A 14,773-nucleotide genomic window follows, 5' to 3' on the forward strand; every position below is an offset into this window, starting at 1 on the left:
ATGAACCACAAAGTAACACATTGAAAAAGTTACTGGTCTATTTATTGAATTTACACTCCAAGACTTTATGCACAGATCATTTGACGTACAGTATCAGATTGTTTTGTTCTGTCCTTTGCTATGGTTATCACTGTCAACTGGATTCAGTCGAGGATTTAAAAATGGTTGTCAATCCAGTATCACTTTGCAATGTGTAGTTAGCAGCATGAAAAATATAGAAATCGAGCAAAGATCACTACCATTGTAATCACTGAAGCTGTCAGTTACAACGCGAGGTACACAAAGCTGCACTCTTGCGAAACTCCCGTTATAATCAATGAAGCTGTCTGCACTGTGCAATGAATCTAACATTGTGTTTATACTTTGTTGGTTATAATGAAAGTTGGCAAAACGCCATTTTGAACGGTGTTGAGCAGATTCTGACTAACTTAAACATCTGATTGGCCATTGCGTTCACACGCTCAACAGAAATGCAAATTTGCAAATAGAAACTCTTCACAGGGCGCCTACACAAACACTCACAGGAGCGTTTTAAAGCAGCCGGCTATCAGCAGGTACCAGTACAAAGTGGCAGGTTTCATCACATCAAATGATCAAAAAAATCTTTGGCTGGACAAAGATTAATTTTGGCAGCCACAAAAACATTTTCAATGCAGAAAAAATTACTTGTGCACTATTCTATGCCAGTAGTGTGCTCACACTAAAAATTCCAACAAGAAGTGCACTTCAAATACCCTAACGATGCACTTTAACTGAAAAATGAAGGGCGGAATGTTGGACACTACTGTTTCAGCTTTCCTTATGTAGTGAAAGGGGAGGGGCTACCACACTCTGATGCTGTATAACCAAATAATCTTATAAAATTCATACACTAGATGGTAGAGTACATATTGAACAGTATAAGTGCATAGTGTATTGTATGTCAGTATGTTCAATAAAATGCAGCCGCAGCCGAACACCCTATCACCCATACTGCTAGTTCTTATAGCCAGCCACCACAACCACACATAACCATCAGTCTATCTCTGATAGTCACCACTGAAAACAATGACAGATAGTGTTTGAGGAACCTGTCATTCTTTTTTGAAATTCCAATTAAAAAAATCACACATTTCAGCTTTACTGACAAAAACGGTAAAATAATGCTCACAAAAATCTTCAAACTTATTTTTTTTTCTTTACTGTCCTTATTTCAGTTTCCCCACAGCACAGGTCTTCAGTCCCTGGAGGCTCTTTCCTTCACTCTCTTACTTCCAGTGTCTTTGTTTCTCGTCTTTAAAGCTGTCATAACCTGTGCAGAATTTTTATGAGAATATGATAATGCTTACAGAGCTTTACTCAATGTTTGCATCGTCTCAATGGGTTGAACACGATGACAACAATGGTCCTTTTCCTTGAGGATCTAAATAGAGCTCTTAATTTAGAAGAATTATTTCAGTAAAGCTTTGATTTCTCAGGGGAAGAAATATTGCATTGTCTTTTTTTTTTTTTTTTTTTTTAAGTTTGTGTTGTTTGAAATATCAGAGGCACATTTTTTTGCGTTAGAAAATGTGCTGTTTTTTTTCTCTCTCTCTGTTCACTCTCATGTCTCAGTGCAGTTGAAGCCTCTGCTTGTTTTCCCAGTTCTCAGCTCAGCAGGCAGCCTGAAAGATGGAAGTCACTTGGGAAGGCGAGCTGAAGGCTGTAGCTTGACATTAGTAATTTTAGAGATCGAGAGGAGACATGAGGTTTACTTCTGAAATGTGGCTATGTATCAAGCATTTAAAGGAGTTCACCTAAAAGAGAAAATTAGGTTACTGTTTAATCTAACCTCAACCTGTATGAATTTATTTCTTCTGTGAAACCAAAATAGAAGACATTTTGTGGATTGTTCACTGTGCTCATTTTCATACAACAATGCCAGTATTGCCGTGTTTGTATAAACTGTTCCTTTTAATATCTCAAGTCTGTAGTGAAGCATATATATAGGAGTCACATATGTGTAATTTTTCTCTAGAATTTTCTGTGGTAAAGAACTGGCTTTCAGAACTGTATCCTTTGTGTATTTTCTTCTGTGGGATTTGTTGCATTGGCTTCATGCTGCGGAGTAATTCAGATGTGTTTTTGTGGAAGCAGCTATTATGACAGGAGTCAAGAAATGGCTTTCTACGATTGGCTGGGGAATTCTGCCCAAAAATTGGACTGAGATTCTGGGCATCAGCCATTGAAGCATAAAAAGAGTGTTTGAAGGACTAGTAGAGAAAGTATAAATAATGATGATGATGAGGGAGAATATGATGGAAAAAACATTTGTTTGTGTTTGAGGGAGTAGATTTCATAGCATTCATGTTGGTATTTGGTGCATGTAAATTTGCCTGGGTATTGTTTAAATATGGACACAAACAAACACTATAGTGAACTTTTAGAAAACAAACACTTTAGTCACTAGTATAACAATGTTCAAAATACTGTGCATCACAGTAGAATTGCATAATAAGTTTTTTTTTTCTCCACCACATCTCTAATTATGTACAGTATTGTGTTTAATAACATTCAGTGGTGGAAAATACGTTGGAAAAATGTTTAAAAAAAATTATAATAAAATGCCAGATATTCTTCGTTTTATGTATCCTAATACATTTTATTTTTACACTTTTTGCATAATCTGACACAATTATAGCTGATTAAAAATGACACACAATAATGTAAATAATATTAAATATAATATAATGTTTTTTATTTATCTTGATTTTTCCGTTTTCTTCACACATGACACGTGTCATATTTTATCTCTGATTTTTCAACAACAAAAAATACAATTATTTGGGGGAAAATAATTTTTGTGATTGAAATTACACCACAAAGGAACAGTCACAATTTTACACAAATCCACAAACTAAATATTGAATAAATTAGTATTTATCTTTGTGTAGTTCATAGTTTTTAAAATATAATATTTAAAATGTTATATGTTTTTTTCACATTTCACATTCACAAGTCATAGTCTCATAGTCTCTAAGAAGGACAAAACAACAAAATCTGTATATGAAAGGCATTTAAATATGTAGACTTTTTTTTAAAAAAATTTTATGCAATGGCATAAAATTTCCAAAAGTCCATAAGCCTGATATTTGAAAGTGAAAGTCTGGAAAACAGGCAGGGTTCAGGGATCCAGTTCCTCTATTAGCATTGTGCCTTACACTGGCCTAGTTAGAGGTTACAGGCGAAAGGCTGTTATTTGCATATCAAAACTATTTGTTGTGCTACATTGTCAGGGAAGATTTTTAACCTTAGGGTGATGGGAATTGGCTGTGTCAAATAAATGTTTGATGACACTGTTATTTGTCCATTTTTATGTTATTACTTGTGTCTCAGCTTTTAGATTTGTGCTTTTTTTTGTAAGTAGCAATACACCAGAAGAGATGAATAATGAATGAACTCTAGATTGCACAGATGTTTCTGCTGCTGTTTTTCCTGTGTTTGCTCAGGGGCACAAACCCTTTACCATTACTAGCACTTCCTGTGCAAACTTCACCTCAGCTGACAGAAAATTACCCTCTGCTTTAACTGCTAATATATTTACTTTTTCCGTAAAAGGTAATGTCCTAATATTATCTTTTGATTATTTTTTTTTTTTATCATTCAATTTTTCACTAACCCATATCACATTTATACTGTATAAATACACTTGTGTTATGAAGAAATACACTTATTTATTTGCACTTATTCATATCATCTCTGACCTCAACCACATCTCTCTGTTTTTAGTCTCCCCTGCTCTCCATGAGGTCCAGTAATTGGCCACACTCCATTTTGAAGTGCTTATAAATGTTATCTCTCTGTCTAGTCGACTAGTCGTTGTTGTTTGTGTGGGTGTTGTTTTTGTCAGCAGGGTTGAGGTGGGGTGCTGAGGCCTTTTGATTATGGCACTTTGCCAGGTGGTTAATAAGCCGAAATGTCAGCCATCGACTGTGAACAGCAAAGATATTTTTTAGTTAAAATAAATTTACATTTATTATTATTGTAATGTTATGTGCGTTGAGATATGTGGTCATTTAAAGCCGTCTCGTGACGCTTGGCAGACTCTGCTCTGGCTGTGCGTGTTCATGTGTTATGGAGGAGACGTGGCTTTGGAGAGCACTGTGAAGGAACGGTGGGATCTTATGCTTTGAAAGATAGCTTGCTATTGTTAGCCTCTCTGAAGTTGCCTACCCTACCTTTAATTTCTTCCAAAACAGTCTTACTGACTCCAAAACTTGAATGCTATTGAATGATGGATAAAAAAGGTGAAATTCTAAATTAGTATTTGGTTTGTGTTACATAACACACATTTTAATGTTACATTTGTGATGACATGTTGCCTCCTGTGGCAATTTATAGACTGGAAAAAACACTTAAAAAATTATGATTTACTAACCATTCATGAAAAATGTATGATTTGAGAGTCACTCCACACATTGTCATAGCCCTGTTTTTAGATACCAGTATTGTATACTCTTCCTCAGCTGTCGTCACATTTTACTTTTCTCTGTTTTCACTGAAAGTGAAAGCACAAGTCAGTAAGATTTGTTGTCCCTTACATTTCCCTGCATTTGTCTGTTAATCTCTTCTTCTGCTCTGATTAAAATGAGCTTTTTACCTCTCTGCAAAACCAGTTGTATTTCTTTTTTCTTAAAACAAATAGTTTTTAAGTTTTAAAAAGAGGTAACAGGTTATTAGTTTTGTCTACTGGTTGTTGATTCTCACACACAGCTGACAGGAAACAGAAGCTTGGACTGGTTTAAGGAAGCACTGATGTGTCGGATTTTAGTATGCTAGTATGTTTGTATTACAAAATAATTGACCTACATTTGAGAAATTTTACAAGCTGATGCCAAAGCACAGATGGGTGAAACACTGTGGAAACTTCTGAGGTTTAGATCTCTAAAAGGCAAGAATCAGAAGTGAGCAATGTGAAGCTTTCAGACAGGGAGGGGAAATGGTTCAAGAAAGGACTGAGGAAGGCCATTAATGTAAAAGTAGAATAACCAGGAGGCCTGCGATACGCTTGTCAGACTCTCACAACACTGTTTTTTCATCTTTACCCTAGGCAGTTTGGTCTCAATTCACACAGCAATCATGATTTATGACGTCAGGTCGACACCTGCAGTGGGTCTTATGAATTTATCATGTGTTATGAGGTTTAATGCAGGGGGAATCTCCACCGTTCTACAGCTGATGAAGACACTTGTGTGCGCTGAAACATCTGCAAATGAAAACACATCTGGTGCTCCTCAGTAAATTCTACCAAGGGAATGCCTATAAGATTTCTCAAATTAGAGACAAAAAGCTCTCATTTTTTCTTCATATCAGTCTCTCAACAGATTCGAAATCACGTTGCTCTCCCTGCTCTTACCCATGCTAGGCTGCATGGATGGGCATGGAGTTCTTGCACAGAACAGAACCATACCACAGTCCAAAATGTATGCTAACTGTCAATCATCTTTGACAATAGTGGTCCTTCTGGAACTGTAATTTTGTTGTTGTTGCTGTTAGTTTTTGGAAAGTGTGTGAAGTTTGTGATGTTCTCTAGATACAACGTTTGACACTAGAAAAATTCTGTCTGCTTTTGGCATTCACTTTTTGTAAAAGGAATTTGAGACCAGATTTGGCCTTGGTGAGGATCCATAATGTGTTTGAGTTGTGACAATAGCAGATTTTATAAATATTTTTGTGTATGATTTTCTCCTGTTTTAGCATCCCTCTACAACCTCCTATTATAAATCCTGATGTCCTGTAGTAACAAGCTGTTTGGCTATATGTGATTTAGCCTAGAATTTGACAATGACTGTGTGATCTTTGATTTCCAGCACCCTACTCCCCTTCCCTCCATAATGACCCTCGAGGCACAGGGGAACCTGTGTCCAACCTCCGGTCCTGCCACTACAGTCCTGTTTTTTACCTGTTGGACAATGGTAAGAATGTGTCCAGACCCTTAAAACCACCCACACGCACCAAGCCCGCGGCTCATGTGCTTCAACGTTTGAATCTGCGTGTGTGTGGGTGTGTTTGTTTGGGGGTTGCATGCTGCAGTAGAAGTAGCCTCACGCTCGTAGTGCCACGTTCTGTGCTCCTGAGGTGTAGGTGTGTGTGAGTGTGAATGTGTGTATGTGTCAGTGTGCTTCACGTGTGGCTATTGTAGGCATGTGTGTGATTCGGGCATGGTAGTAAGCAGTATGCGATATGTGTGTTTACGAGAGGGGTGAGATTGTGACTAGCACGGAGCGTTGATCGTTGATGTCCAGTAACCCTGAATCTTTTTTATTGGCTTTATTTAGACCCCAACAGGCCTTCAGTTGTTCATGTGTGTTATTGAGAACATGCTAGTTTTTTACATGCTAATGTGTTTGTAGACATTAAGAATATTATCTTGAAATCGAATTCATTCACTGATTAATTTATATCCTAATGACTATTTCTCAGCATGTAGGTAATTGTTTAATCTGTAATCTGTTTTCTAAAAGTCATGGAAGGCATAGCAAATACCTACAATTTAAATGTATAGTTAGTTGGTTTGATGCAAAGTTGTCCTAGGTGATATTTTGGAATGACTAGCATTAGCAGCTTTATGTTATATATGCCTACTATAGACTGTTTGCCTAAACAATAGTTACTTAACTAATGAAAAATGTAGGGCTGTCAAACGATTAATCGCGATTAATCGCATCCAAAATAAAAGTTTGTTTTTACATAATACATGTGTGTGTACGGTGTATAATTATTTTCTATATATAAATACACACACATGCATGTATATATTTAAGAAATATTTGCATGTATATACTGTGTATATATATTTATATTATATATAATTTATATTATATATAAATATTTTATATAAATAACACATTTTCTTAAATATATATATGCATGTGTGTGTATTTATATATAGAAAATAATTATACTCCGTACACAGACATAAATTATGTAAACACAAACTTTTATTTTGGATGTGATTAATCGCGATTAATCGTTTGACAGCCCTAGTAAAATGTGATGCAAACGCTACACAAATGCGCCAGACTGCAAAGCTTTGAGAGCATGGCAGGGAGAATGGCTACAAGCATGAAAATTACATCTGCTAATAATGCTTTTGTTCACTTTTGTAAATGTGCTGCATGTGAATGGTCTTTAGTGTTGGCTCATTTTAAAATATTTAAAACAACAACTACCTGGTCACCAAATAGGCGATGTTAATTAGTGACATATTCTTTTGCCAGACAGAAGTAAATGAATATATTTTTGATGAAAGGCTTACAAGAGAGTAAAATGCAAGATTAGCCTTTTTATTTAAGCAAAAACAACGTTGAGGCTCAAAAATGCTATTGCATGTTTCTGAAATGAAATTCCTTTGAATTCATTGTAGATTCTAGCGTCTGCATCTTTACTCCTGACGTATATCCGCCTCTATGAATTAGTGGAAAATGACCTGAGCTGAAACCAAAGGAGTCGGTAATTCATGCAAATTGCAGTGAGGATAGCAGAAGACATTTTTTGTGATCATTCCAAAAACAGTCACAAATTACCGTTCATTTGAGTCAGGCTCACAGAGGAGTTGACGGGATTGAAGCCATGGTGTTCTGAACATTCTAACGAGCAGCTAAACGACTCCTGAAATTGTGCCATGGAAAGAAAAACAATGAAACAGTGTGGCCACTTGAGGACTGATGTTGAAATCAATGGATGCCAGCTGTTATGTTTGCCATTTTAGCTGTGCCGCTGGATAACAAAAACCAAAGATGTCCAACATGGGTTTATTCAGACAGATGGTTTTACACACACACACACACACACACACACACACACACACACACACACACACACACACACACACACACACACACACACACACACACACACACACACAGAGATAATTAAGCTTGCAAAATGGATTTAATGTACTTCTATCAACATAGGTAGTCCACACCTCATCTCGATCTGTCTTTCATCTTTACACACCTGGACATGTGTGCAGACTGATCTTATCAGTGTTAAGAGTAATGGGAAGGATTCCACATCTAAGGCACAGGTTATTGATCCTGGAATTTTAATTACTGCTATTTTCAGGAGCAATTTCCGCTTTGTCTGACTCTCAAATCTCATCCATTTTCACATCCCTGGAATAAGAGTGGGAGAGAGAGAATGATTCTGCTCCATCTATTTATTATGAAATGATATACTTTTAAGTAGAGCTCGTTATATTTAACTATTTTTGTGTTCCTGATATCTGAGGTTTAATCCAGTGTTTTAAAGACCAGTGAAATCAATTTTCCAAATCCCCCCCCCCCCAAAAAAAGTTTTTTGATATGACCCATTTAATCTTCCTTCTTGACTTGGAAATATCAGCACCATGGGGTCAAGGTTTGGCTGGTTAAAAATCATCTTATATTCAAAATTAAATGTAAAAATGTTTGCAAGCATCATATAAAGTTATACTGGTTAGGGTTAGGATATCCCGGATATACTGAAAATCGTAAACCAAAACCTCCTAAACCAAAACAATGAGCTTATGCTGGGTTCACACCATGTCATAACCGTAATTACGAGATGGCAACGAGCTGTTCACGTCCTCAGACTCGAATTTTTGCGTTTCTATGTCACTATGAACGGCTAAATGAATCTGCAGCAGTCAGGTGGTACAAATAAGAGCTCTGTAAGTTGTTTACGTTACATTTTTTTGCCGTCTCTCGTCTCATGACGATTTGCAGACTCTGCTGTGTGCATTTATTTGTTTTGGAGGAGGCGTAGCTTTGGAGAGCACTCTAAAGGAAGGGTGGGATCCTTTGCTTTCAAAGCTAGCTTGCTATTGCTAGCCTCTCCGAAATTGCATACCCTACCTTTAAAAATGTGAAACGGGGGCCTTGCTCCAACCAAGATGAATGGGAGTGCTAATGGGTGGCTTTCTCCAGATTATTATAGACCTTCTTGGTCAAAAGGAAAGCAAATTGCATTCATCAAACCATTACATGGAGTCCATAAGTGGAAAAGCATTAGCACCATTCTGAAAATGACATTCTAAAATCACACCCTACTTTAAAAACATTTAATTGAACTGATACTAAGGAGGAGAGTAATCTTGGAAAGTATTCTGCTCTGTGTGTTTTAGCGTTCTGGACAGAGTACATCATTTAAATAGAGAATTTGAGAGACGTTCTTTGGAAAAAGATTCCTGGTTATTAAATTTCTTTGGCTGCATAGCAATGGGAACTGATGTTGAATTAGTACTTTAATCTATATTTTTTATACATTTTCTGTTAAATCCCATTTCAGCAGTAATCTTGCCATACGTATATTATTCTTGACATTCAGCTCAGTGTACACTCTAACCTTTGCGGTGCAAAATGCTTGCAAAATGTTGACCTTGCTTTTATTTATCTCTTTACACTTTATTTTGAACCTTTGTGTGTGTTATGTTTTGCCAATTGTGTGCATGCACATATGTGAATGGTTTCTGCATGGTTTGTGGTTTCTGTTCAATACAGTACAATAGATCCTACATTCTATTCTTGCATTTTTGTAATTATTTGAATCAATTCATGAGGTTTCCTATCAAAATGGGAGGAAATGGAAATAAAAATGGATCATGATTTATTGTTTTAGGTGTTTGTGCTAGATGTTTTCTGCATGAGTGCGTTTGATTATGTAAAGACAAGTACAGATGAATCTGTTTGTCTGGTGGCAGTACACAATCGGGCATGACTGTCAAATGAAACATCACATCCCAGCAAACAATAGCCGTCATTTCACAGTCTCGGTTAGACCCGATATAGCTTGGCTATGAGCAACCCACTTCTAGCCAAAACTTGAACAAACAAAAAACTAAACAAAAAACTTGAATTTGTTACATGTTGTTTTTGTCAAAATAACTTGAGAGTTGTATGGTATTCCATCATGTTAGCAAAGTCAACAGTGATTAAAATGTGTTTGGTTTCATTTCTTTGACATGTTCTATGCATAGCCTTTGCGTCTATTTTTGGGCTATGGTTAGACCACTATTGAATTTTTTTACTGGCAGCCCAAATTTTGTCTTGTTTTAGCCTAGATGCCAGGGCTGTGTTTGGACGGCTATTAGACGTCTTTTAAATGCAAAATTGCTTGCTGGGAAGTGTGTACACCTGCATGTGTTACACTAAATGATTTTCTTTTTCTTTTCTTTTTTTCAATTTTAATTTGAGCTGGTCTCATTATTTTCTTGACCTCTGCATCTTTTGCCTTTTGTTTTGGTTTCTTAAATGGATTAATTTCTCCTTCCTGTCCTATTTTGTTTTGTTTCAGTCAAGGGACCAGGCAGAAAGTTAAGTCTACCCACAGATCTTAAGACTGATCTTGGTACGGTAGGCCGAAAGCGAGCAGTTCTTTTTCTTTATTCTTGCCTTCGATTCATCAACTTTCTCTGTTTCCATCCTGTTGAGAATGACATGATGAAGACCCTAGTCTTTGCATTTAAAAGTTCATTTTTAATGCATTTTTTTCTATTCTTTCACTTTCTTCTCATTTGAATTCATGAAGTAGCGCAAAATTTCCCTCACATTTCTGCGTGTGGCCTTTTAAAAAAAATGCTTCTCAATGTACATTTTGCAAGTGTTTACAAAGGTGGTTTGTTCAACATAATCATTCTTAAGTTGAGAAAAGTATCACTCTGAAATCTCGCTCTTTCGCGACTGATTCATCATTTACGTCTAAACGGCCTTGCTCCATTGTAATTGGGTCATTCTATACCTCAGAACATGCTCTAACCCTATTGGACCATTCTCTAACTCTATAAAAGCCTGCTCATTTGTGATTGGACCATCCTCTACCTCTGAACGACATGCACTAATGTAATGAGCTCATTCTCTGCAAGCGAGCTTGTGTCATCGTGACTTGGATCATTCTTCAGCCTTTTATGGATATACTTCGAATTGTCTCACTCTGTCTCTTTCGCTGAGTATCTATCCTTGTTCTCTTTTCCCTTTTCTTTCCTCTTGTCTGGCTTTTTGTTTCATGCTAGGCTGTGACTAACACACTTTTTTTTTGAGGGCTGAACAATTTCCTTTCCAATTTCTTGTGCCAAACATGACCTAATGTGTAATAATGAAAGTGTTCCTTCAACAGGTCAAGCTTTGCAGCATTACAATGGAAAATAGACCGCCTGGGCCATGAATAATTACACTTGTTTCTAATCCTTGAAGGTTTAGATTTGTGCTTGAAAAATAGTTGATCTTTGAAAGCACAGTAGAGTCTTGGGTCATTTTGTAAGGTTTAGGTCATAAAAACAGAAAAAGGACATAAAAATCAATGCTTATTAGAAGCCAATTTATAAGTGCTGTGTGAGTGTAATGTATGTGTGTGAGGCTGAGATAGAGAGTTAGTGTGTGTGGATGTCTAGAGGTGTAGGTTGGATTCGCTCTATGTAGTTTTGTGCTGTAGAACTGTCTCCCCTTGAATGCACGGGGGCTTCCTCAATATGTTTTACTGTCCTAAACCATTGATTTGGATTTTTTAATTGGCATGGGCCTATTTAGAAACATTGACCCTAGTGCTGGCCAGGGAAAACAGTTGTAAAGATGTCTGCGGACTAGGCTCCATGTTTTGGGCTTTCTCATCCTGCCTCTCTCATGAGATTTAAGATGATGTTCTCTAAACTTCATCAACAGAAAATCAGTCTTGGAGGAAAATGAATTGATAGATATTACCATTACCATCAAAATGTATTTTAGTTAGTTTCATGAGTTTAATGACGTAACAAATATTGCTACAAAATAGCATAGAAGTACTGTTCATAACTTTGGGGTCTCTTATGCTCACCAAAGCTGCATTTGTTTTCTTATTAAAATTAAATTAAAATAACTGCTTTCTATGTAATGTAATGTATTCCTCTGATGGCAAAACTGAATTTTTAGCATCATTACTCCGGTCTTCAGTCGTCTTCAGAAATCATTTTAATATGCTGATTTGCTGCATTGCACAGTGTTAAAAAGTCGGGCCGAACGGTTCTAGGAAAGTTAAGGAAAGTTCAGTTGTGTTTACACTTAAGCCTGGTATGGAATGGCATGATTACAAACCGTTCTTGGCCCCGAATTCTCAGTACGGTTAGCTAACCGTGCTGGTAGAATGCATGTAGCTACCAGTTTCTCTGTAGCTGATCAGTAATCTATTGCATTACCAATATAATGACTGACACATTTTTTATTACAATCCAAAGAACGGCCGTTATCAGCCCCACAGTGGAAAATGAAACCGGCACGGAATGGAACGGTAAAGTAAAGATCGTGGTTAAGTAAAAAGCGGCTATTATAAATTACTTTACAGTCATTTTTTTTATCAAATGAATGCATCCTTGCTGAATAAAAGTATTTTTTTTATTTTTTACAAATCTTTCTGACCCCAAAAATGTTGAATGTTAGTGTATAAGTTTTACAACAAAGGAATAAAAAAAAGAAAAAGAAAATAACAAATAACAAATGAAGTCTTTAAGGTTCACAAATTTACTGCAGATGGTGTTCTTAATAGTGCTTTGTTTCATCATGAGTCAGTGTCAAAGTTTTGGTTGCCAAGTCTGCTGTGCGATAGCAAAATGACTGAGTAGAAATCCCACTGATATGAAATGACAGCAGACAGACTGGATTTGGTTGGCTGTGTTGGCATGAAATTGATTGATAGCTATAAAATAGAGGGAGGGAGAGTGAAAATATACAGCTAGAATGTCAAAATAGTCAGTCAAAATCTAGAAGGTACTGTGGTACATCGATCTCAGAGGTTCTGGCTACAGGTAGATGCTAGTAAGACTTTGATCCAGGTGTGTTGGAGGTGCTGCTGTTTTAGATTCAGGGAGTTTGGATCTGGGTCTGTTTCTGCATACTCAGCTAGACCTCCCTCAACTTCCTGCACAAACAGACTGCAGATGGAAGCTTCTGTTTTTCTGTCAAATCAAGTCCTCCACCTTCATTTTTTTAAGTGTCTGAGCTGAGAAGGGATGTGAAAGCCTCTTTGAATGCTTTTTTAAACAACAACCATTGCCTTTTCCCTTTTGACTTTTCCCTTCCCTTTCCTGTTCCTTTTATCTTTCCTTTCCATTTTCCTTGTTCTTCTTTTCCTTTTCCCTTCCCTTTGCATTTTCCTTTTACTTTTTCCCTCTCTCCTTGTCCCATCTTTCTTTCCTTTGGATTTTTTCCTTTTCAAATAGAAATGATTTTTGGCTGCTTAAAGCTGCTATTATGTGACCGCTTCCTCTTACTGCTTTCCTTTGCAGCCGCATTGTTTTCATCCCACTGCCCTCTTCACCACTCTCTCTCACACACACTCTTCTCTCTCTAATCTCAGTTGGGTTTCTTGCTAATGCTATGCCCGTTGTTACAGATCATGTGAATGGACATTGCACTAGCCCCACCTCCCAGCCCTGTCCATCTGGGAGGGCCAGAGTCCCGGGGGGCCCTGAAGGGCCACGCCTTGCCCGCAGGGGGCCAGGCCGACCGCCCTTCCGCAAGGCCCAGTCTGCCGCATGCATGGAGGTCTCTTTGCCTGTGTCCTCCCTCACCGAAGGTGTGTGCTTGTTCTCCAACTCCTTTATCCCTTTAATCCATCTACCCTTTATTCATGTATTCCTCCACTGCCTTGTCCCCCTTCTGCATGTTTAACACTCATCAAGGGATACAAGGAGGAGGGTATGGGATTTTATTGCTGTGTTTTCTGACGCTCTGATTTCACTGCCTTTTCTTTGGGTTCATTGTTTTGTTTTTCACTCTGTTGGAGAGATTGGTGATTACTAAATCCCTATCATGCCATATAGGAAGCATACCCCTTTTACACCGAGTGGGATCTGAAGACCTCTCTCAGCATAGAGAGATAGTACCCTCAAAAATAAAAATTCTGGCATCATTTACTCACCCTTGTGTGGTTTCAATCCATTCTTTCTTCTGTGGAACATAAAAGGGGATGTTAGGCAGAATCATTGATACTGGCAGTCCATTCAGTCACCATTCACTTCCATTGCATCTTTGTTTAATACAATGAAAGTGAATTGTGAATGCGGCTCCTTTTGTGTTTCAGGGAAAGGAGGAAGTCATATATATTTGTAATGACAATCTATGTCAGTTTATTTGTATTCAAGCAGGACCTTGTTGGTGGAAAAGGGGTAAAAGTATATTTTATGCATCAATTACCATTCTGCATTTTTGCTGAAATTTAAGTTTTTGTGATCTCATAATTGGTTTGTGTTATGAACTTCAAATTTAAATCCCATTTATCCTGATTAAAGTCAATATTATGATGAATTGGATGAATGTTGATGAAATAAGTATTTTATTAATCAGCCTTTCAAAAGTAATTTTAAAAGTAAAACAAAAAAGAAGTAAAAAAGAAACAGCACAAACCTTTCAAAGTGTGACTCACAGAAACGACTCTGCTTTTCAAGCTTTGGGGATCCTCTGTCCCTTTTATGTTTGAGACTGTATTTGTGCTTCAAACATTGAGGCTGAGGCAGACACTGCTGTGAGCCTAATTATACTTTTTGTTTTTAATGCTTTTAATTACTACCTCTACACACAGTCGTTTGGCAGGTGGGTTGTGATGTGAATTAAAAAAATTAATGTAGGCAGTCTCTGTGCAAGCTTAGGTTTGAGTTTACAAAACGATCATGGTTGTGGCTTTCTTTTTCTTCGACGTTCTTTCTTAGCGTGAAATGAAATGTTGCGACTTTACCAGAATGAAATGCATGAACAACTCTACAAACACTACTATGTTGCTTCACGACACATTTCTACAAAACACATAATCA

The 14,773-nt window shown here is 37.1% G+C and overlaps 1 protein-coding gene across 10 annotated transcripts in view; it reads left to right on the plus strand.

Annotated features, from left to right (window-relative positions):
* stxbp5l (syntaxin binding protein 5L) overlaps positions 1-14,773 on the plus strand; it is a 135,158-nt gene that overhangs the window by 104,840 nt on the left and 15,545 nt on the right. For 5 of the 10 annotated variants that reach the window (XM_079881597.1, XM_079881600.1, XM_079881599.1 and 2 more), the window contains one exon: positions 13,357-13,539. In XM_079881597.1, coding sequence (XP_079737723.1) covers positions 13,357-13,539 — 183 coding nt within the window. Of the gene's footprint in view, positions 1-5,828; positions 5,934-10,293; positions 10,348-13,356; positions 13,540-14,773 lie in introns of all 10 variants that reach the window. The other 5 variants (XM_079881592.1, XM_079881596.1, XM_079881595.1 and 2 more) reach the window with 2 other exon arrangements.

This window comes from Squalius cephalus (genome assembly GCF_949319135.1).
Source record: "Squalius cephalus genome assembly, chromosome: 9".
Taxonomy (NCBI): domain Eukaryota; kingdom Metazoa; phylum Chordata; class Actinopteri; order Cypriniformes; family Leuciscidae; genus Squalius; species Squalius cephalus.